At 36.7% G+C, this 24,959-nt stretch overlaps 1 protein-coding gene and 1 long non-coding RNA gene across 2 annotated transcripts in view; one reads left to right on the top strand and one right to left on the bottom strand.

Moving 5' to 3' along the window:
• The window catches only part of SLC26A7 (solute carrier family 26 member 7), a 122,451-nt gene that overhangs the window by 93,119 nt on the left and 4,373 nt on the right, over positions 1-24,959 (top strand). Inside the window, exons 11-15 of the mRNA XM_073229812.1 lie at positions 1,970-2,076; positions 3,007-3,073; positions 5,535-5,672; positions 9,977-10,025; positions 20,903-21,003. Coding sequence (XP_073085913.1) covers positions 1,970-2,076; positions 3,007-3,073; positions 5,535-5,672; positions 9,977-10,025; positions 20,903-21,003 — 462 coding nt within the window. The remainder of the gene's footprint in view (positions 1-1,969; positions 2,077-3,006; positions 3,074-5,534; positions 5,673-9,976; positions 10,026-20,902; positions 21,004-24,959) is intronic.
• Positions 8,362-24,816, bottom strand: LOC140847956 (uncharacterized). Its single transcript, XR_012128308.1, has 3 exons — positions 24,764-24,816; positions 21,012-21,495; positions 8,362-8,615 (listed from the first exon to the last, which is right to left on the bottom strand). It is a non-coding gene; the product is annotated as an uncharacterized lncRNA (long non-coding RNA).

Below are 24,959 nucleotides of genomic sequence, written 5' to 3' on the forward strand. Positions count from 1 at the left end.
CGTAATGAAGAATATATATATAGGGGCCCAAGAACTAACCAATTCCTTATAACTGTGACAACCAGCATTTGAATCTTTAATAGGAATTGCTGCAGAAAGTGTTGGGACTTATTCTAACCAGTGGAACTGTTTACTGGTCTGTGTTACTAATTTCCATTTGATTTTTTTCAAAGCTGTAAGTGTAGCCTCAGGAAGTAATTTAGCATTGTAAGCCCAGCATATAATAGATGATGTTGTAGAGAGTAAATATGCTTTAAAAATAGAACCAGATGGTACCAAAATTTTTGGTTTCTCTGATGAACATAGCCACCAGGCCCTGTGGTTTTTTTTTAAATGGCAGGGACCAGACTCCTCAGTTCCCTATGCTATACTGAATCATGGTTATCCAGGAGGAGTTGGACTTACAAAGCTTTTGGTGAGGTCTTATTCCGCCATAGCCTGGCAGGTTCAGTCAGCATTAAGGGATGAGTAACTAACAGAGCAATAATAGAAAGTTGCAGTAATGATCAAAACTTGCAGCCTCATTTTGTAATATGATCAAGTATAGTACAAAAAACACACTGTGTACAAATAGGATTCAAATGTCTATTCACCTGAGTACAGGAGAAAGAGCCTAGTGTCTATCCTATTAGATGGCAGGCAGAGGATAATGTAGTAAGTGCTAATTCAGTATAACATTTGTTGGTGATGGATCTTCACATGACAACATTTAAAATACATTTTATCTTTTACTCCAGAATGTTTGTTTCTTCTATACCAAAAGCATAAATTACAGATAAAAATGTTTCCATTTGCTCCCAAGGACTTAGCTTGTCAAAACAGCCCATCATTAAGAACTACTCAAGGACTGTGCATCTAAATAATACAAAGGAGAAGCATTTCAAGCAAAAAATGTCCGTTAGAAACATTTGTTTCAAACTTGTTTGAAAAAAAAAAACCAACTTCACCTCCCCAAGAATCTGTTATTTTCAGATTTTAAAGAATTTTCTAACTCTTTCATTTGCATTTGGAATTGAATTAAGTTGTTTGAAGATGTTATAAACAATAATCTAGTCATTGGGAAAAAAATTAACATAATTGTATGCATAGGAAAAGAGATGCAGGTAATTTGGGAGAAAGGGAGTTTGAATATTTTCTCTACTGTTTGATAAAAATAGGATTTTATATTTATAAAATATCATCTGTGTTTCATAAATTATTTTACTTTTAAAGGTATTTTTTTCCCAGCAATAAACTTAGAAATGTCAACCATAATACAATATATTGTTGCAAATTTTAATTTCAGGTGATGGACATAACTGGAACAACGTTGGAATTCCAACTACAGGAGAAATAGAATTTTCTTGCAATCTTTTAAAATATTCCAAAGAACTAAGCCCTAATATTGTGGCTTTTATAATTTCACAAATAGTGGTCCCTTGCAAATAAAATTGTGACAGTCTTTACAATGGTTGATCTAAAAGTGTCATTAGTAGAGTTGATAGATTCAAGTGATTTCAACATTAGGCTCTGAGAGTCTTATGTAGTAATAAACTCCATTAGTTCTTTTCCTAGCAGTCCTAGAAAACAGAATATTGTTGAAAATGACCTAAAATCTGCAAACAATTGCTTGTAATACTATTACATTAAATGAGAAAACAGTGGGAAATTATGGCTTGCTTTAGAACTATACATATGAACCAGCTATTTACAGATCTTAAAGTGTTTATTGGGGTTAAATGAAATGTTGGCAGTGTCTAGAAATTAAAGAATGTTCCTTTTCCCCCACCTTTGCCACTGAGAGTCTGATTGGGTCAGGATTTGTTCCTGTGTTTTTGGACTTCTATTCTCTGTTTTTTTACATAATATATTCTTGCTGAGAGATTTGGTCACAGGAATCTTGTAGAATGAGATTGTGAGGAATTTAGCAATCGTAAGAAAGATGGGAATACCAAGGACCCACATCTTCTGTTTCCTGTTTCTGTCTCAGGGTGTATGGGTCAGTACCTACATATTCACAATATGCTTTGCTGCCAATGTGGGGCTGCTGTTTGGGGTTGTCTGTACCATAGCTATTGTGATTGGTCGCTTTGCAAGGTAAGCTCTTATTGAAACGTTCTCTTTATTTTGACACAGCTGCTAAGGATAAGGTGTTGCCAGTTACTTTTATTTCTGTGGAGTATTTAGTACTACAGTCTCATGTTTGACTTGGTAGCAGAGAAATAGAGGCAAAAAGCAAAGCAAAGCTTTTGTCTACATATGATAACCCCACAGCCATACACTGCATCACAGAGCTGTTTTTTTTCTAATTAGGTGAAGGGATGTATTAGCCAATGAGACACAAACCATATAAAATGTAATAAATTAAGCAAATAAAATTTTTTAGAAGCCTAGGTGAATATATATATATATATATATATATATATATATATATATACTTTCTTTTGGTTAATTTATTGAAGAACACACTCTCTCTTTTTATCTTTTTACCGAACATTTGTAAACCGTTTTCCTATTTTGGCCAATTATTTTCAGCCTTCCTGGAGTTCATCATCTGATAATACCTCTGCCCATTCTCATTCTCCCCTTGAAATCCTGTGTGAAACAATATATTCTAACAAACTTGAAATTTTACCTCTATAGATTCTGTCTTTATAGAATCTATCTTTATTTCATCTTTATCTGGTCCTATCTTGCCTTTGGTTCCGTCTTAACTTCCTTTTTCCTAAACAAGATTTTCCCAACCAGTAGGTACTTATAATTCTCCTTTGTCAATCCACCTCTTGTAGCTTGGAGATATGGGGCTCTGGATGCCCAGATGAGGTAAATTACATTATGAAACACTACTTAGATGTCTCTGTGTTACCTCTATTCCTGAGGAATATCTCATTTTTTGAACAAATGAGATAGATGATATGAATCATTTTAGAAATGTTCTAATTTTTAAAATACAATGACATCCTTTTTGCTTCTTGATTGCTAATGTAGTAATTAAGAAATGACATTTTCTACCTGCTTTAATTCTAGAACAAAGACCCTGAGTATAAAAAACATGAAAGAAATGGAATTTAAAATGAAGACAGAAATGGATGGAGTAAGTTTTCTTTTCTTTTGTGTAATTATTAACAATATCTGCAGGTCAGTTTTAACATATGTAAGTAGATAAAGTATGACTTTAAAAACATGATAATCCTCTTTCTAATAGGTATGAACATGCTACAAATCAGTAGAACAACAACAGTCTTGTGTTAGTAGTCAGTTAAGATGATAGCATGGTTCATAGAATTATAGTTTACAGTAGAGTAATTAATCCAGTGGTTATGGAATGCCAAGAGTATTGGTTTCTGGCACAGTGGACACCTTTTTAAGGCAATGGCTTTCATGCATTGTCTTGCCCTCTCCGTGCTTAGGCAAGCCAATTGTCTTTGGTTCTGGTTTCTTGTTATGAAGGATGACCAAAATAAGTATAAAGCAAAGGAAAAAAAAATTGGCCTCACTTTGAACCTGCTTTGTAAATGTTTGGTTGACTTTTTTTCTTAATCTTTCGCACTTACTTGTTTCAATACCTTATGATTGCCCTCAGAACAGAGAACTGGCCTCTTATCAGAAGGACCAATGTCAGGATATTTCTGAGTAGACTGAAAGTAGGAAGTAGCACCAGGAGTCCTTCTGTGACATCCAGGGGAATGGCTTGTGTTTTTAATAAGTATGGGAAGATTTGCTTCATGGAGAGCTACTTGAATTCAGAGTCTTTGAAGGTGTCCCAGGCTCCAGTTTTCTACCAATACTGCCTTTCTTTTCTTCCTTTAAATTATTTATGGGAATTTAGTGTTCATGCAAAGTGCCAGACTGAATCTCTGGCCCCTGAAGTCATCTGTGCATCCCTCCCGCCCCTCCCCCGCCACAGCTGTACACATTAGCTTTGACAGTCTTAGCGTTGAAACACAATTCAAGGGTAGACTATTTCTCAGCTTAAAGATTACTAGTTAATAAATTCTATCTAATCAGTACCATCTTCTCAGGCTAAACGTGGGGAAGTAAATGAGGGGATTTGTAGGAAGATGAAAATGCTGAAATCTCTCCATGTCATTAAACCTTGTCTCCAGACTAGTTACCTACCTGAATAATAACTGTATCATATGGAAATCTTTATTTTATTAGAATATTACACTTCGTTAATTATTTAATGTTTTGTATGAAAAATAAGAGGGAAAAACTAAGATAGAGCAAGATGTGAATATGAACTTGAGGTGGAGTTTGAAGCTAAATTAAGGTTTGGGGTGGTCTGTCATCTCTCCTACTCATGCACTCATTGACCTTCTTCACACAGAACACTTGTTCTCAATTTGGGAGCTCTCTTCCCGTGGAGGGAATTCAACCGCATTGGGAATTTCTTCTCAGGCACAATTTGAATCTCTATTCTTTAACAAATACCTTTCTTTAAAAAAATAAATTTACTTAAAATAACATATTAGCCCGATCATGTGGTGTGATTAGTGGGTCGATATAAGGTGTGGGGCTTTTTGATTACAAAATATGACAGGTCCAAGAATGGTCTTATTTTTGGTTTGGAAGAGATTTACTCTTGAGTTAAAGTTAATTCAGTAATTTGAGGATTTTTGTTTTCTTGAATTGTATATTTGTAGCAAATCCTACTTTTTAGTTTATTCCATTGTGTAGCTATAGAAACAATTTGAGTTCATGTAGTTTAAGATTTTACATACTTTTAAAAAATGATGTAACTCAGAGAGGTTAAATGAATTGTCCAAATTCACAGACCTAATGCTTTCTCTTTTATCTTTCATTCTCTGCCTGTATGTTTCACTATCCTCTGCATCTACTCTTCTGTGTGAGTACTGAGAAGGCTGAAGGAATGTTGCTTTATTTAGTTGGTAAGGAGTTACTATTCCATAGAACTTACCATTCTCTCAAGTTCTAGGTCAGCCTCTGCCCTAGAGGTCACTAAGAAAACAGTTTTAGTCGCATGCCACCAATTGCAAACCCAGTGTAGCCTAGACCTGCCCAAAGTAAAATTACATTCCTGATACCACCTCTTGGTTTTTTTCTTCCAATTAGGACTATCAGTCATAATGTAAGGCTATATTCCAGCCAAAGGAAAGCTATGTCATGAGGTGAATGACTGACAGTTGACCCTGTAGAACATATTTTGATTGTTTAATAAAAACACTGATGGTTAAGTGAATGAATTTTTAATATTTAGATTGAGTGGAAGAGGTACTTTTGGGAGGATAGATCATCGAGATGCTCTTTGGTTATTTTAGGCTGTCACTTTCCCAAATCTCAGTAAATAGGAACAAGGCCCTTTTTCTGAAAAGCTACAGACTCATCTCATGGTTAACATTTCTTGCAAGAGAAAGTATGTATTTTCCCTAAGATTCATGATAGTATATTCAGTTCTCAAAATAAATTTTAATAATGAAATTGTTAGCTACGAGATTGCTTCCATGATTAAGTGACATTTGGACTTGTACAATATAGATTCATTCCCTTTTTTCACTTAGAACTTTGAATCTATTCCTTTTCTCTTCCGAAAGGAAACCCTGCAGCAGGTGAAAATCATTTCAATAAACAACCCACTTGTTTTCCTGAATGCGAAGAAGTTTCAGACTGATCTAATGAACATAATCCAAAAGGAAAATGCCAGCATCCAGCTACAGGATGATAACAGCAAGGTAGGATCAACTGTTTCGTGCTTACACTGTTCTCATGCTCCAGGTAACCTCATATCATTATACTAAAAAAACACATAATGATACAAAATATAATATAGACCTCTCCCCTCAGCAAAACCTTATACTGTATTATACTTTTAATTTGACTCTTACAGCTAATTTCATTTGTTCATTTGTTCATTCAGCATATGTCTAATGGATATATGTAGTAGGTACTATAACCCTTAGAAGAATAAATATGACAAATCTTTTAGCTTAAAGGACCTTTCTATCATAAGAGGCAGATTCAAATCTAAAGGAGGTAGAATATGATAAATGACGTCAGAGAAGCATAAACTGTTGCCATCATTACAATACTATAAAATGCCAGCATTCTTTGTCTCCACAAGTTATCTCAATTAACAGAGATATTGAATCAAATGTATATCAGGGTGATTTCATGTAAATAAGCTATCTGTGATTATTTGAAACTGTGAGCCCTCTGCAAGGTTAAAAGCATGGATTTTTGGAGTATGGATTAAACTGCCTGGGTTAGCCACTTATAAGCTATGGAACTGAGTTTTTGTACCTTTTGTGATTCAGTTTCCTCATCTGTAATTGGATGGTTAAGTAAATTAATCTATGCAAAGCAGTTAGAATAGTGCCTGGCCTATTCAATACTCAAAAATCTTAGCTAATATTATTAGTTTGAATGAATGCAGGTGATTCCCTGAAGCTTTCCTTGACTACTCCAGATCACAGAGATCTTTTTTCTCGTATCCTTGAACATATGTTATCTTGCAGTCACTCAGGCACATAGACAATCTTTACTCTTCTGTTTCTGGGGTCCTGGGAGCTGTCCAGGACCACATTCCTGTCCCTTGCAGCCTCATACTTCTGCTTCCAGGTCTCATACTGATCCATACTATAGAGAATCTAAATTCAGGATCAGATATATAATTTGCTGGGCATAATACAAAATGAAAATGTGAGGTCCCTTGTTCAATAATTATTAAGAATTTTAAGATGGTGACAGCAGAGAACTAAACCAAGGAGACTCTCCTAAGCATGGGGCCTTGTGCAGCTGCACAGGGCATAAGCCCATGAAGCTGGCACTGCCTATGTATCTCCAGACCTGTTTTGGGCCCTCTCACTGTACTTTTTAGGATGTAATTTTCATCAGATTATTGTGATTTTGGGTTGAGAAGAACTGGTTCTCATGACAGAGGCAGAGATACATTCCTAGTTGTTCAGGTTGGATATTACGCCTATTTCTGTCACAAAGCCACAGCAATGGTCAGCTGTATCATGAGACAGGTAGGTTCTGTGGCTGACATAAGCTCATAGCCACTACGCCTAACACTGTTGTGGGAAAATTTGTGCAGAGCCCCAAATAACCTGATTAACACACAAGAAGTCTGTGGTCTTATGTTACTAAAATGTAATTTCCTTCTTCAAGTGATAAACTACTCTGTAGACTATTATGTCCAGTAAAGTTTCTGACGTGAAGATTCTTATACTATTTATTGATAGTCAATAGTGTTTTCCATGGAATATTTTTCTGCAAGACTAAGGTTGTTCCAACTCGTTTTCAGAAATTGAAACTTGGCCTGTGTTTACCTTGCAGCATGCCAAGTCTGAAATTAACCCCATTAACCCAGCCTTCTGTGAGGAAGTTCCACATACATGATTTTACCTACTTGGAACTTCAGAAATTGAGTCTAATAATAAAATAGAGTTCACTGAATGACATCCAAAGGAAATCCCTAATTCAGAACTCTGTGATGGTGAGAAAGGATTTATTAAGACTGAATTTGCTATAATGAGGATAATGCAAATATTATGTGTATTTACATAGTATGAGTTTTGAAGGATATATCCAGGGTTCAGGTGGTAGTCTGGAAGCCCAGCTGTCTGAGGAACGGGAGGTAAATCTTTATTCAGAATAGTTAAATGGATGGTCTTGAGTAGCATGGATCCTCTTTTAGACACCTCATATTGTTTTTGTCACATACTGTCTGTCTAGGATCACTCCATCTTGTTTTTAGGCTACCCACTTATTCCAAGTTTGGTTTTAGACAAGTTTGCATCGGTTGATTTCTACTGTAGCTTTGCCTCCCTTTATTGGGCTGTGCAAGACGGTCTGCAATTCTGTCTTAAACTGAGTGCCCTACTGCGGCCTTGCTCTTCTCTTCCCTGGCAGCTCCATTTTCAACATATGGTAGTTATGGTAGGGCATTTAAAACACCCCAGGGCAGAAAGAAGCACATCCTGCTCAAAATATAAACTGAAAAAGGATTTCCTGTTTTGTTACACTCTGAAGATGTACTTCCTATATATCACCATTAAATATCTTCCTGAATGCAGAAGCTCAGGAGGATCTTAGTGTGCTAGTGTTTGATGGATGGATTCATGCTTATTATTGTATGGCTACCAAAACTCCATAATAATATTAATTACCAACTTTGGGTCTCACTTTGCAAGATAAATATTTCAATCTGATGTTTATCTGTAGTTTTCTTTTGCTCAGACAAGGTTTTTTGCTTTTTTTTTTAAAGTAGACTTTATTTTGGAGAACAGTTTTTGATTTACAAAAAATTGAGAAGTTCATACAGAGAGTTCCTCTATACCCACGCAGTTTTTCCACTATTATTAACATCTTGCATACTATGACAGATAGTTCTAACCAATGAATGTATGTGGGTACATTATCATTAACTTTATTTATGCTTTATTCACATTTTCTTAGTTTTACCAAATGTCCTTTTTCCATTACAGGATTCCATTCAAGATCTTACATTACATTTATTTTCCTGTCTTCTTAGATTCCTCTTTGCTCTGACAGTTTTGCACACTTTCCTTTGCTGATGACCTTGACAGTTGTTAGTAAGACTGGTCAGGTGTTTCCCCTCTACTGGAATTTATCTGGTGTTGTTCTCATGGTAAGATTGTGGATATGGATTTCTAGGAGGAAAATAGAGAAGTGAAGTATCATTTCACCACGTTGTTTCAAGGGTATCAACATTATTTTCACTCCTGTTGTTAACCTTGATCACCTGCATGAGGCAGTATTGTCTGGTTTCTTCACTGTAACATTACTCTCCTTTCTCCCTTCCCATATTGTAGTCCTTGGAAGAAAGTCACCATGTGCAACCCACCACACTTAGGGACTGTGGAGTATCTACACAAATTATTTGAAATTCTTTTACGTAGATTTCAGACAAGATATTTTTAATAAGACGGAAAGGAAGCACAGCATTGATTGTCTGTTGGGGGCTACCTATAGTCCCTTTAATTCAACCATCTAACTTAATTATCACCAGCCCCATGATGTAAGTGGCATTACCTGAATGTTACAGAAAAGGAAGATTGAGACTTTGAAAACTAAAACAACTGGGTGAAAATTGTGCAGCTGATAGCTGTCAGAGCCAGAGTTAAAATAAATAAGCTGCACCATTGGGTACAAGAAGACAAATAGATGTTCTCTACTCAGCCTTTAAATTGAAAACTGATTTTAAGGAAGAAGCTGTATAATGTAGTGGTTGAAAGCATGTTTAGAATGAAAAGGCATGAGCTTTGGTTTTAGTCCAGGTTCCTATTAGCTTTGTGAATTTGGTTACTATTTAACCTTTCTAATCTTTAGCTCCCTCATATGGAAAATGAGATTATAACTTCATAGGAATGTTCTGAGGATTAAGTAATTAATATAAAGTCCTTAGCATATAATAAGTATTAAAAAATATCCATTGCTATCATCATCATCAAATATATCACAAAACACATTATTTGAGAAGTAGATAGAATGTGATCTCATTAAAGGCATTGATTATTGTCAACTTCAGAGAAGTTTAATTGTAGGATACAGTCATTTTCATTCTCTAGCATGTCCATAAACCAGGAATGTTTCTCAGGTATTTTCATGGAGCTACAGATGAACAGTTAGATTTTATATATAATATGAAATATATGGATAATGGCTCACTCTCAGAGAATGCTGTGTGAATGAGGTTAATTTCTGATTGGATACACTACACGTAAAACATTTGCCATTTAATTCCTGATAAAAAATCACAACAAACTTAGTCTTGTGGAAGATGGTCTAATGAAGATAGTCTAACCTGGTAACATAAATTACCAAGTTAATATATATTTAGAACCAATGATCATTATTTCAGTTTGTTGTTTTATCATTGTGAAAAAAAGGCTAGTGAAAAATTATTATTGAAGACTAGATTTTGTTATTTATGGAGAAAAGAATGATGTGCTTTTTTTTAGGGAAAGAAGTGAATGTTTAAAATGTTATCCCTCTTTATATTTGTTTTCAGTGTGAACAGAACACATTGCTCAATTCCCTATCCAATGGCAACTACAATGGTGAGTTAGCTTCAAACCAAACCAAACCTAAGTGTTCTGATGTCCATATAGACCAGAGAATGAAATCTTCTTCCCTTCTCCTGATACTCAGCTTCCTTCTCCACCCTCCCCCTTCCTCTGTCCCCCCCTTCCCTTCCCTACTCTGCCCTTCTCTCCACTCCTCTTCTTTCTTATATGCGTCTTCTTCTTCCCTCTCTTTCTTCTCTCTCCCCTTCTCCTTCGTCCTCTCTCTCCTCTCCATCCTTCTACTCCTACTACTCTCCTCCTAGACTCTTTGAGAAGTAAATTTAACTAATGCTGCGCAGACCTACATAGGGTGAAGGTGTAAAAATTACAAAGTATTAAAGATAGTTGAAACACTTGAGTAAATGGCATTTATAAATATGTGAAAGAAATTCAGTGTCCATTAATTAGAATACTCAGTATCAAAAATATGTCAGTTTTTTTATGTCAAATTTATTGATAGGGCATTTTAATGGAAGTTGACAAGCTCACTCTAAATTTTGTATAGAAACTCAAATAGCCAAGAATAGGCAAGGCACTCTTGAAATCCATGAACAAGGGGGAGAGCATTTTTCTTTTTTCAGCTATCAAGATATATGATGAAGCTCTAATAGTCAATCCAGTGTTAGTTCAGAGATAAATTAATGCATCACTAGGAAAGAGTAAAAAGCCTGAGAGGGATGGAGGGGTCTCACATATATTGGTACTTGTCTTGTGACAAGAGTGGCACTGCAGAGCAGTGGGGAAAGGACAGGCTTGTTAATGTGCCATATGAGGCAATCGTGTTCATAATGAATGAAATTATACCTCTATCCCACACTGTACCCTCCACACAACACCAGGTAGGTCAAAGTCCTAAGAGGGATAAGCAAAATATAAATTCAGAAGGAAATAAAGAAAATATAAGAAATGCGCATTAAGAAAATGACCATTAAACTTCATTAGATTATTATTAGTGTTTGTTTATAAAAGACACCATGTGAAGCACAAGATAAGCCAGAGGGGAAGAAGATAGATGTACCATATAAGATAGAGAAAGGACTGTTCTCTACAAGTCAATGAGTAAAAAAAGGCAGATGACTCAGTGGAAACATGGGCAAAAGACACAAACAGCATTTTCAAAATTACTAACAAGCATATGAGAATATGCTTGACTATTAGTCACAGTAATTATTGGGAAAATGCAAATTAAATCCACAATGAATATATATAATATTACTTTATATATATTAATATTATATATTTTATGTAATATATATATGACTATAGTATTATTTTATATAGTATATTGATTGGTAATATATAATATATATTAATTGATAAAATATATGTATTATATGATAATTGATAAAAATTCAAAAGTCTGACATTGCCAAGGGTTCCTGTGGATGTAGGGCAACAAGATGTTTCCTACAATGCTGGTGGGAGTATAAACTTACAACTACCTTGGAAAACAATTTGGCAATATTGTATAAAGTTGAAAATACACATACCCTTTGATCAAAAATGTCACCTCTAGTTAAACATCCTAAAGAAAAGAGAACTTATGTGTATCAAGTTACACAGATCAGAATGTTCACAACTGTCCAAACCTGGAAACAATTCATATTTCCCAAAAGAATAGCAGATACATATAAATTATGGCTTACTTATACAACGAGTTTTTTTATTTGGTTTATTTATTATTTGGTGTACTTACACAATAATGAAAATTGAATGAGTCTTATAAACAGAATTGGGCAAAAAAATCCCAGGACAATGGGAAACATTGTCAAATTCCAATTCCATTTATATAAACTAAAAAAACAGGAAAACTGACTTATATTAATTTTTGCACTTTTGCAGTCAATAAAAAAGGAATCTTTTAATATTTGTACCTAGAACCATATATAAGATTGTTCATAGTAGTTTTCTTTATAATTCCACCAAATCTGAAAACAACTAAAGTTATCTCTTAACAATAATAAATAAAGAACATGTGGAATGTTTATATAATATGCTCTAAATAAATATATAACATAGCATAGACCAGAATAAAATAAATATTGTATAAATAAATAACATATGAATATATAACATAAATATATGCATTGACCCATCCAAACATGGGTCCAGCTCAGAGGTCAACTTCTCTGGTCTTTTCTGATTTCTTATGGCAAATGTACTTTGTCCTGCTGATGCCGGGGTTCTTGTTTGCCGAGCCGAAGAATGAGCTTCACCAACAGTCAGGGTAGGAGAGCAAAGTACAGGCTTTTATTTAGAGATACAGTGAAAGGACAGAACTCCCGGCTCATGCCAGGAGGGGACAAGAGAGTCCGTAGTGGTGCGTTGTCTAGGAGGTTTTATAGGCAGTTCAGGATTTTTCGAGAACATGAAAAAACTTAGGGGTGGTGACTTGTTAAGTGGTCCCTGAATATTAAAAAATTAACTTAACTGTAAGGAATTTCCTGCCTTGATTTGTCTCCGGGACACCGGCGCCTTGGTCTGGGAGCGTATCAAAAGGCTGCTTGCCCAGCCCCCAAGGTGGGCTGAGGTATTGTGTACTTGCTAAAGAATCTTGCCTCTTGACCTTCCTGGGTGTTAAAATGCAATCTTATCTTTAAGATGGAATTCTTCCTGCCCTTTACTATGCCGTCTACACCTGGGTCTGCATGCTAAGTCAGTTGCTCAGTTCGCAAAATCACCTTGTCAGATCTGAAGGAGGAAAGGCAGCACATAGGCCTGGGCCTTTTAGCATGCTGAAGTGATTCTTACACATGGTTACAAATGATTAGCATAATAGAACATGTGCTACTCTACTTTATCTGGGGAATATTAACTGATCTCACTGAAGAATGATTCTAGAGCTCAATGTTTAACATAGAGTTTTAGCGGGGGTGGGGGTTTCCTTGCATGTAGTTACATTGCTCTCACAGCAGATATTCCACCCTGACCCTCCGGAGGCCCTCACTCTATTCTCACTACATCTATGGTCCCTGTCTCACTGCCATATGCTTTCAATGAACATTATAATACTAGTATAGTACTTGTTTAATGATCATTTCTTGAGTGACTTTTCTGCTAATCTGGAAACTTTCTAAGGGCATTCTCCCCTGTGCATCACTAGACCAAGCCCACTTTGCACAGAACAGTAACTGATGGGCACTGTCACCTTCCTGTGTCCTTGGGAAATCTTGGCACCCAGTGACCCTTTTATAGTAGTTAAAATTCATTAGAATATTTCAAAACAGATCAAAAGTCATTCAGAGTATTTCTCCCAGCGGCCGACTCATGCCCTTCTCTGACGCCCCAGAGTGTTCTGGGTCCCCCGTCTCCCTCTTGCTTAGTGACACCGTCTGGCTCTCACCTCTCTGCACTTTAAATGCTCAGGGTTATGTTTACTGCTCATGTTCCTGACTTTCTCTCTCAATTTGATTACTAAAACTTATAAATCTTGGTTTTATTACCTTTACATTTTCCCTTCTGTGGCTCCGATTCTGTGCCTAATCATGTTCAAAATGAATTAATACAACTTTCATTTTTTTTCTGCTGTGAGACATTCTTGGTTTTATTATCAAAATAGAAAATATCCAGTTTCCTGTGCTTACCTCAGACAGAACTAACAGATCAAGGCACTTCCTCCATGAGTCAAAGTAGCCTGAGAATTTTCTTAATGTGAGGCTGCAAGAAGCTACCACAAATGGTTGGCATTGACATGCAAGCTGAGCTACAATTGCCGCCCCAGCTTCCTTTTGTTCTGTGACATAATGACAGATTAATCTCAAGTCACCTTTAAAATTTCTCTTATGCTTAAGAAATTGTACAGGTTCCCTTCTGAAGATCAAGTGCCTTCAGTGTGGCATCTAAAATCCTTCCTTAGCTTCTTGAACTGCTTTCCTTTTTACTGCACAATACACTGGTCCTCCATCCAAGTTAGGCAAATCAGTTCATACCCCTTGTGTCTAATTTAATCATCCATAGCTCTGAGCTTTCTTTGGATTCTCCTGACTAGAGAGCTTTATTTGGATTCCATCTGCCTGCTCTGCCAATCCATGTCTTACACTTTCTTCAAGATTTAATATAGAAGTAATGTAAACTGAAGGGACACACTTCCTGGCAATCCCTTTGGTAGTAAAAGAAGTCACCCTGACCCACACAGGGGACTGTACAGTTAAGTGCAGCCTAAATTAAGTCTCTTCAGCTCTAAAATGAATATCATAGTAATAGAAAACAGAAAGATCACCATATGGTTCACTCAATCACATAATGCCTTATGTGGATATAGAGTTGTTTTTGTGCATTTTTCCTCCTAACTAAATTTTAAGGTACAAATTGCATTTTAAGTTACCATTACATTATCCTCCATTGTCCAATGATCACTTACTTCGTCAAAGAATGAAAAATACAATAAAACATAATATTTGTAAGGTACTTCACAGTTTTCAAAGGACAGTCTTCTCAGTAACTCTGAAATCGGTTAATAGGTAAAAACTTTATTTCATTTTCAAATAGTTTATCGGATGCCCTTCATTTTACTGATGACAAAGTTGAGGACCACAGGGATAACTAACTGCTCAGGATCATGCAGTTGATTAGAGACAGGCAGAGCTGGAGTCCTTGCTGCCCTCAGGCATGCATACGGGGAAGGGTGCTCAAAGCTGGGATTCAGGAGTGCTGATCGGGACCCGGTCTGCAGGGAGGCAAGCGAGAGGGTGGGTGGTGTGAATTCACTGTGAGTGCCTCTGCTTCGGTTACAAGGTTATGAAAATGGAGAGAGAGGATGGCTCTAAAAGAGATTTCCTAACGTAATGAGCACGGCTGGCGCTGTTTGGGTGCTGGAGGAAGTGGGGGCAAAGCAGATGCTTCTCCTGAAGCTGAGAAACTCTCAAACCGGGATAACATGGAATCCAGGAGGTAGTGAAAGGGAAGATAAGTTTCTTCTGGAGGATGGTGAATTTAAGATACTGCTAGGTGAGCCAGGAGACATCCAGGGGTTTTTGGGAACACCGAATAGATCTGGGAGTAACTGGAGCCAAGGGAGACACGAGCTGAGTAAGGGAGTGGGAAAGAGGGAAGAGAATAACTCCCGAGCCAAAAATATTTACAGAAGGAGGAGATCTGAGGTTGAGCACATGATTGAATGATCAAAATATATGAAATAAGCTATGTGAATTATAAGATAGAGGTCATCATATTTCTCTGAGCGAAAAATTGCTCAGATGTGGAGAAGTCTTCATTACCACGTTTAGGAGTCTGTGTCCCAGAAGCATTTTAGTCCCATTATGCCAATACCAGAGGCACACCTGTGGGGGTCTCCCTCAGCACTACGATTTGCCAGGTCCACCTCCACCACCTTCTCACCTGCTAACTTCTAATCATCCTCCAGGTCTCAGTTCACATGCCCCATTCTTCCTTTCATTCCTGCATTAGTTAATTCATGTCTTCGTTCCATCATCAAATATTTCTCGTATTCACTGAACATCTACCAAGTCCTGGGCACCATGACATGTGCTGCACATTCAAGGGCAAAGAAAGCAGGCATGACTTCTGCCATCATGGATCCTGAAGTCTAAGACAAGCTCTACTCTTCACCCACCAAACCAGCCACCTGGCTGTATGGATTTCCTAAAGGAGCTGTAATGAATTGTCACAAACTTGGTGTCTTAAAACAACACAAACTTATTTTATCTTACAGTTTTAGAGGACAGAGGCTGAAATGAATCCTATGGAGAAAATCAAGGTTTTGACAGGGTTGTGTTCGTCCTGGATGCTCTAGAGGAGGATCTATTTGCTTCCTTGCCCTTTACAACTTCTAGAGGCCATCCAAATTTCTTGGCTCATGTCCCCTTTCTCCATCTTCAAACCAGCAGTATGGCAATTTCAGATTTCTCTCTGACCTCCTCTCCCATTCACATCTTCTCAGCCTCTGCCTCTCCTGCTTGCCTCACATGAGGACCCTTGTGATTATATTGGGCAACGCTGGATGATCCAGGATTATCTCCCCATCTGAAGGCCCTTAACATAATCAAATCCACAGAGTTGCTATGGTTTATTGGGTATTAAGCTAAGGCCATCTTTGGGGGCCATTATTCTGGCTGTCACACCAGGTCACTCCTATATCTCCTTAGCACTTTGTGCATAATTTTTCCAGCTTTCATAATATTTGAAATTACTAGTCCAACTGACTGGTTTCCCTGCTTAGCTGTGAGTCTATTGAGGGCAGGGGCCATGATCTCAATTATTTACCATTCTACTTGCATTACTTAGGACAGCACTTTGAGCCCTCAATGCACCTGTATTGACTGACTGCTTGACTTCAAAAAAGAAAGAAAGAAAGAAAGAATGAATGAATGAATGAGAAGCTCCATAATTTATGAGCATATTTTTCAAAGACAGTGTTGTGGTTTGGCCTAAATATTTCTTATCTGCTTTTCTTGAGAAATTAGAGATGTAAATCTGCTTCTCAATAGTTAATTGATATCAACAGCAAATGCCTTCTTTTAAAAAATTGAGTGGCTCACAGACTGTCAAGAACCTTTTGAAGTATATGAAAAGCACTCCTAAATTATGCAACTATGAATACTTTTTAATTAAAGGAGTTAATGAATATTCCACAGGAAAGAACTAGCTTCCACAGTCTGGAGTTAATTGCCCACCCACACCTGATGGTTAATTTCTTTCTGAAATGTTGTTTTTTTGTAGATAAAGCCCATCATTTACCACATCCCACATGGGTATAGATTAGTTGTCTCCTTTGCACATGCTCCAAGCTTACCTCATTTTGCTTAAGGCAGGATATTAGCTGCACATTCACTTTTCTCTTTTCTACAATGATGTGATTTTTATTGCACTGGTTGATTTACTTAGAAGCTTAGAACACAAGGTTATAGCCATAAAATCAGTAGAATGGCAGAACTGTGGGGATACTGTGTAAAAGAAAACTTCCTTTATTTTTGGTAAGATTTCAGAAATGTCCATTGTATTTAAATTTTCATTTGTGTGGATTGGTAACTTTATCATTAAGGATGCCATTTTTATTTAGAAAAGACATCCTGAATTGTTTCTCTTAAAATAGCTTACTTAAATTATTGTCTAAAAGTACCTGACACAATTCATTTGTTTTGCTTTATTTTATTTCATTTTGGTTGGGATGGTCTGAAAATATGCACATATTTTGATTAAAAGAACAGAAAGAGGAAACTGGTTGTCGATGTGAAAGACAAAGCAAGTGCACTGTAAGACAATGGGAGGGACATTTTTGTGTCACTATTGATAGAACACACACATTTTCATAGTTAGCAATCTATCACCATTTAAATTATGAAATTTAATTATTTCATAATTTTTAAAAATATGGAGAGTGGCTAATATGATTACAGGTGAAATAAATGTTCTAGGTTAGAAAAGAAACTCGCTTCTTAAATAATTTTCTGCATCTTCTTTATCACTATTTTCTAGTCATTTAGATCTAGTGACCAATCTCTCTAAATAATAAATACATAGGTTGTTTTTTCACTGTATTATTAAATTCAGATTAACAAATAAGTTTCTTATGAGCTAGTAGTGGCTTTCTGAAGCACTGAGCTGATAACAATTTTAAGGTTTTTGACTTCCATGGAATCATAGATTTGACCTCAGTGATTGATTAGTCATGTCTGGCTAAGGAATGGTGGTCAAATGCCTGCCATATAATGATAGCCATAAATAATACTTTATGTAACTTTCAGGAAAAGCAATAACATTGACTTTTTTTACATAAAACAATTGCACATATTTTTTTCAGATTACCATTTCCTTTTACCAAGCCTCTCTTATAGATAGTACTACCTGCTCTTTTGTAGATAGTACCAATGACAATTACATTTTCTAGTAAATAAAAAATAAGGCTTAAAGGTCTCATAAAAATCCACAATTTCCTTAATTTTTAATATTTGGAGGATTAAATATTAATATTTTTTCTAGAGAAACTTTTAGATTAAGAATTTTAAATTGTAGCTTGTTTTGAAATATGTACTATACTTATAAAAGATGTCATTTGTTAAGAACAGTGCCATATAAGGGGGTGGAAAAAAGGGAGTGTCATTGCTACCATTGTAATATCTAATGCTAAAGAAGTCAGTGGTTTGAGACATTTGTTTAATAGAAGCTACTGGATTTTTAAAAATTACTGATTATATTTTTTATATTTAAGAAGAGTACCCACCTTTAAACAGTGATATGTGGGTAAACCTTTAACAAGCAACTCTTGGAGCAGGAGACACGGGGTATGTTAGGGAGAAGCACAGATTTGTAGTACTTGCCAGTTTCCGTGGTGTAAATACTTCTACCGTGATTGATTCCAAGCTACCAACATGCTGTCTTTAAGCATGGAGTTGAAAGACTGTGTATACAATTGACATATTGAAAAGATGTCAAAAGAGCTGGTATGAACTAGCTCCATCCAAGTACTGCCTTTAAAGAAATCACATTAATTTTATTTTCTAAAGCAGATATGTTTAAAAGTATTTGCATAGGAACCATTCAAATACTGGACTCCATGGTACAATGCAAACATGAGTAGTCTTCTAAAATGTTTTATATCTAACTTTGTAAGAAAAGGTCTAATCCTGTGTGTGTGTGTGTGTGTGTGTGTGTGTGTGTGTGTGTGTGTGTATACACACATATATATTTACATATGTATATTGTATGAATTATTCAACTTTTCTGAGAAAATATCTGATAATTAATTGTTAGGGAGAGAATTTTATACTCTGAAAATTCAACAAAATGTTTCTGATATGGATAAAATGTACATATGAATCATAGAAAATATGCAAGGAAATACACATCACAGATTAAATAATGAGCCAAATGTCTTAGTAACATTTAATATTGATGTAGTAATTCTGTTTCTGTAACTCTAAACAAAGTGGAGTAGAAGTATCTATGAAATAATTATTGTAGTGCCAACCTCTGTGTGTGTGTGTGTGTGTGTGTGTGTGTGTGTGTCTATAAGACTAAGAGGTAAAAGGAATAAATACCAATCGGCACTTCAGTGTTTATCTCTGCTTTGGGTATTTTGTTTCTCTTTCCTGTGATCTTAATCCCTTGTCTCTGATAGTGAGCAGGGTACATGATATCTGAGAATATAATAAGAGCCCTTACATTAGTACAGGTGGACCCTATGTTTAATTAGGCAAATAGTGAATGATAATGATTACTACTGAGTGGTCAGTGAATGAGCTAAGTTGTGGTTACTTTCAATTTTGCTTGAATTTCTAATTTACCATTTTAGGCCAATAGAAGTGAAGCCTGAATCTATCCTTAACGATTAGCCCTCCTTCCCAGGGGAGAAACAGGGAAATAGAAGGCACTATTGGAGTGCCTGGCACTTGTAGGTCCTTCATAAATATTGGTTGAATGGGAGCAGGAGAAGTTTGAGATCTCAAACTATCATTCCTGTTCAACTACAGCTATCCATACAGTTGGAATGCTTATCATATCATCACATCATTTCTACTGTTTGGAATCATATACATCCTTCAAAGCTACTTTTGCATGAAGTCTAATCAACTCCAGAGATTTCGCCTTGATATAAATTCCCATTCTTTTTTAATCATGCATCATTTGTATAACTAATTGTGTTTTTGGCACTCAAAGATAAGCTCAGAGAATAAAAGAAGGCTATCTTATTCACATTTGTATAACTCACCCCAATGTTCACACATTGTAGTTAGAACTACATTTGAACTACTGCATTCAAACAGTTTCCTGAAGGTTACACATGCTCTATGTTAGTATTTTGATTAATAAATATGAATTGAGATCCAAAGGTGAAATTTAGAAACAAATTTTATACCTGAATAGCATTTTTCAACTATATTAAAAATTACTTTGTAACATTTCTCTTTTCCCTAACAGTTATTATTACTATATATAAATGTTTAGTGTTGTTGTATATTTTCTGCTGACTTTTTTTTACTTCTAAGCAGCAGTTTTTAAAAACACACAATTTCTCTCATAATTCCCTCCAATGTTAATTGAGAGACAAGCATTTTTCCACTTTTCTGTAGCCACTATACTGGAAAACCGTGGGCACTTTAAATGGTAGAACTATGCTAATTAAGAATTATTTTTTTCAGAGAACTTCATAATAATGAATTGGTGCTTATTTGGTAGAATTTGCATGCTAATGATAGGGAAATCTTACCGTACATGCTCTGCTCTGAGAACCGTATAAATCCTTAGAGGGACCTTGGAAGTGGCCTGTTACTCTTTAGAAATATGTCATTTCACACAAGGAAACTGTGGCCCTGAGGACATTAGTAAATAAGAAGTCATGATTTCCTAACTAAAAGTTTTCCCCATCAGCTGCATTTGGAGGCGACTTACCATGAACCAAAATTAAGTTTAATTCTGGGGGCCTGTCACATAGCTCCCTTCCAAGGCTTAGTGACAAGCCCCAGCAATGAATATTTTCCTTAAAGTGTGTCTCCAAAATTGTATAAGCTTTATGCACCACGAACAGGACTTCACCTGTGAGCATCCCTATGAAGGAAACTCTGATAATATGGAAAGAGCATGTTCAGAATGTCTAGAGGCTTTGATTCTAGTCTGTATTTGGCACTAACTTGGCCAGCTATTTCAGGTCATTTAAGTTTCCTGAACTCCAGTTTGTCTATCTGAAATAATATTGATAATTAATGTATCCCATCTTCCTCTCTGAGTTATGTAATAATTGCCTGAAATATTACTCAAATTATTAAAAATCAAGAGTTTGGAAATAATTACCAGAAAGATACAAAAATTAAAATATGTTTGGAATTAGTCTTGTTAAAACATTGGGCCACTGTTATTGTCAGCAGCAGAAATATCCAAGAATTTCTCCCTAACTCGAGTCTCTGTTCCTCCTACAGAGGAAGCTTCACAGCCATGCCCACCTGAGAAGTGTTCTTTAATCCTGGATTGCAGCGGATTGACCTTTTTTGACTATTGTGGAGTCTCCATGCTTGTTGAGGTATTTACCTGGCTTCAGTAAGAACGATTCCTTCCTTTCTCTTCAGCATCAGGCGATTTCTCCGGCTCCTCTCTCACCAGCTCCAGGGCTGTAACCCTGTTGGTTTCCATACTCATCTCACCCATTCTCCCCAAAGGACTTAGAACTTCATGTCTCCCACAAATGCAGATTTTGTCTTTAGGAGAGTCCATCAAGTTTCTAGGTGTGTGTTTGTGTGGGAACAAGAAGGGGGTTCACATGGGACAGTCAGGAGAGAACTTAGACTTGAGAGGCTGTGGGCACAGTGCACGCTGGGCAGTCAGCTTACAGGCTTCCAAGAGGAGAGAAGCGCCCTCTGCACACAAGAGGCCTTGGCAGGGCCAGGACGCTCGCTCTCACACCTCGGCCGGCGCAGGTCAGCCGGATGCCCCTCCTGGTCCCTCTGACCGTGCGCCTTGCGGGAGCTTCGCTCCGTTCTCTCGGTGATGGTGCTCACCATGGGGCTCCGTGCTCCTGGGGAGCAAACAAATAAAGGGGTCTGTTTCTTTGAAACTGACATAGCTCACAAGCTCTCACATTTCTTCTGATGGAACAAAACGTATTCTCAAGGAAAATTCAATTCAAGGAAAACTCAGAGATTTCTGGAGCTCTCAGCCCCTCCTTATATGAGTAAGTACTGTCAACAGGGAATTTACCCCCTTTCTTATTTTCACTTGTTCTTTTCCTCAATACCCTGAATTTCTTGGGGGAAGGTCTTGAGGATGGGGCAACATATGTTCCTCAGTTGCCTTCAGTCTTCCACCAGTGTCTGCTGCCTGGGGCTTGGCTTTGGGGGTTCGCTCCTCAGGGGTTCTCTTAGCCCCACCTCATATAGTCTCTTTCTCCATGTGTGTGGCTTTGTATTTAGCTGAAAACTTAATCAAAACCCTATGAAAATGTCCGGAGCTCTTTCTTTCCTTTCCATTACCCTCTCCCACAGAATTCGCCCGTCTAATCCTTCCTGAGCTCCAGTTCTGTCTCCTTGGCTCAGGGAATCTGCTGCGTTTCACTGAGGTTCCCGGCGTCCCCGCTGAGCCGTAGAGCCGAGGGAGCGGTGAGCTCGCCTCCGTGTTTCTCTCTCTTGGGGAGCTCAGCCCTGTGCTGCCTGTCCCCACCATCTGCACACAGTTGTTTGTATATTTTTGTCTACTTATAGGATGTCATAGTCTTGCGTGGGGGTTTCTCCACGTGGCAAGAAGTTCAAATCAGACATTGAGTTAAGATCAGTAGTTTTTATAAGAGGTCCCACATTATGGGTTTGGATTGTTTTCTTTTGGTGTTGCAAACTGTATCTCTATCCACTTATATTTTAAATTTAAAATGTCCAAACTTTCAAACTCAAAAATCAACATTAATATCACATTCCTGTGAAGATAAGGGTGGGACTATGTGGAGGGGAAGGTGCTTGGTGAGCACAGCTGAGCTGAGGCCTCAGCCCTGACACAATAGCTGAGAGGTGGTGGGGACATCAGTTAATCTGTCTGGGTCTCAGTTCACTCATCTTGTAAAACTGAGGGGGTGATTTTGTTTCAGGATTAGCAGATATTCAGAAAACAAATGTTATTTTCAAAACAATTGAATTTTAAAAATACCTTAGGCCTTAAATCTAGCAACTATTTTTGATATCACCCTTTTCCCCATATAATATACTCTTATTTTCTTGTTCACTATAAACACTTTGCACAATCTGCCAAAGAGTCCCACCTGAACACTCATATTTTCTTGTATCTATATCTGGACCATAGACAGATAGGCTTCTTGTGTTCACTGTTTTTATTTACTCTGTGCTGCCAAACCCTATAAGAGGGCTCTTAAACTTGTGTGCGTAAAGACCATCTCGGGTGCTGATTTGAAGTGCAATCGTCTGGGTCTGGGTTCTGGTCCAGAATCCTTTATTTTCAACCATCATTAGAGATTCTGAGGCATGTGGTCCAAGGATCATAGTCTGAGAAACACTGGATTACAATTGTCCTTTTACTAGGGAAGCCCAATACATCCATTTTTTTGGTTTAATTTTATTTTAAATGTGTTCTGAATATGCTGTAATATTTGTTAACTAATCTCTGTAGATATTGCAGATCAGGATTTAGAGTTAGTAAAGAGGAGGTAATGGTAGTCTATTCCCACTTAGGCTCTAAGATTGAAAATTCAGAAGAATCCAAATAATCCAGGTACTGGGCATGTTGAGAAATAGCTATTTTTCATTCATCTCAATGGTTATAAAGTAATATGGAATGGTAGAATAAATCAATGGAATGGTAGAATAAATCAGCAATGCATTTTATTTTTAAATTGGCAGAAAGTGACACTTGCCCTTGGCCTGGTGTTTTTCATTTGTAAATATAAAACCAGCATTTTGTATCAGTTTGCCCTTTTTAACTTCCTTATTATTATTTGGTTTATTTTCATCATGGTTATAGTAAATTATGATGTATGTTAAGAACATAGGCTTAAAGATAACAAATTCTGAGTCCAAATATTGGCCCTGTAACTAGTTATGATCTAAACTTCAGTAATCTGCTTTTCTATGAACTGAAAGCAGAAAATCCCACTTCATCCTGTGAAACTCAGACATGACATACTGAACATAAAGTACACGACAGTTTTTAGAAGTTTGTAAGTACTCAATAATGCTAGCTTTTGGTATTTGTTCACACTTTGAAAGAGTCATTTCTTAAAGTGCAAAAAATATCATTTTTGCTAATTCTATTACTTAGCTCCAGTCACTGGAAGACGGTCCGGAGTGAAGAGCCACAGAGCATCTTCAGATCAGCATGTCTTCTTGTTTCCTAACAACATTCCTTGGATTGTTTTCTTAGTCACTGTAGCATCATGAACATTCTTCTAGGAGTTATAGGTTGAGGGGAATGGACTGAATTCTATTTATTCTTCTACTTAGGACACTGGAGAGGTCAGTGAACTGGTGATTGTTTATCAGATCAACAAACCACCTGTAGCAACATGTTTGTGCTTCACTGAGCTTAAGAAGAAGTCAAACACTTACAGGTCACCTTGAATAAATCATTTTAAATTATAAAAACAGGAGCCATTTATTAAATGGCAAAGTCTCTGTTCATATATATTTGTTTGCTTGTTTATTCACTCAGAGTGTGAATATTATTCACATCTATTATTCACAATTCTCTTAACACAAAAACTGCTGGAAGTATATAAGGGAGATTTTTAGATATATCATGCATATTCTTAGAAGTATTATAAATGCAGCTTTCTACATTTTATATGTAAGATACAGCACTAATCTATAACCAAATCCATCCTACTGTTAGTAAAACTTCTAGATTTAGTTTCACTAAGTTTTCTGGGCTGACTTTGGTCTGGGTGAATTTAAGATCATGGCCTTCAATAAATTGTTCCTACATGAGCTCTTCTAGGACTTAACCAAGGCAAGACCCTAAAGTACACCAAGCAAATTAGCTAGGATCTCTCATTTTGGTGGACCTTTGAAAATGGAAGTTAGGCAATCCAACTTGGCTTTAATTACCATGAGGTTCTCAATTTACCACCATGGATGCAATTTTAGAGCCCAGGAATGTACCAGTTGTGAAATATTCAAGTAAGCAAGAAGTCGGTAGTTTTCATCATTTTTACAAATGGGTCCTTGACTTCCAATAAAACAAGGTTGAGAAAAATTTTATATCATTCTTATAGGGAAAGAAACAAGGTGCTTTAATTTTTATTAAATAAAATGAAAAATGTAAGCAGTCAAACTTAGTTGCAGTACCTTGGTACTCCATTAAGGCTCCATTAACCTTAGTGTGTGGACAGTCTTCCAGCGCTTGCCAGCGTCTGCCTGACTGTGTAACAATGCCTCCCTCTGGTGGTCTGACATCATAAACATTAGCTTTCCTTTTCTTTAGAAACTCTCCTGATCCTTCCTGCCTGCTATCCTGACTTAATTGTGGGTGTACTATTTAAAT

Source organism: Manis javanica, chromosome 2 (assembly GCF_040802235.1).
Source record: "Manis javanica isolate MJ-LG chromosome 2, MJ_LKY, whole genome shotgun sequence".
NCBI classification, from domain to species: Eukaryota; Metazoa; Chordata; class Mammalia; order Pholidota; family Manidae; genus Manis; species Manis javanica.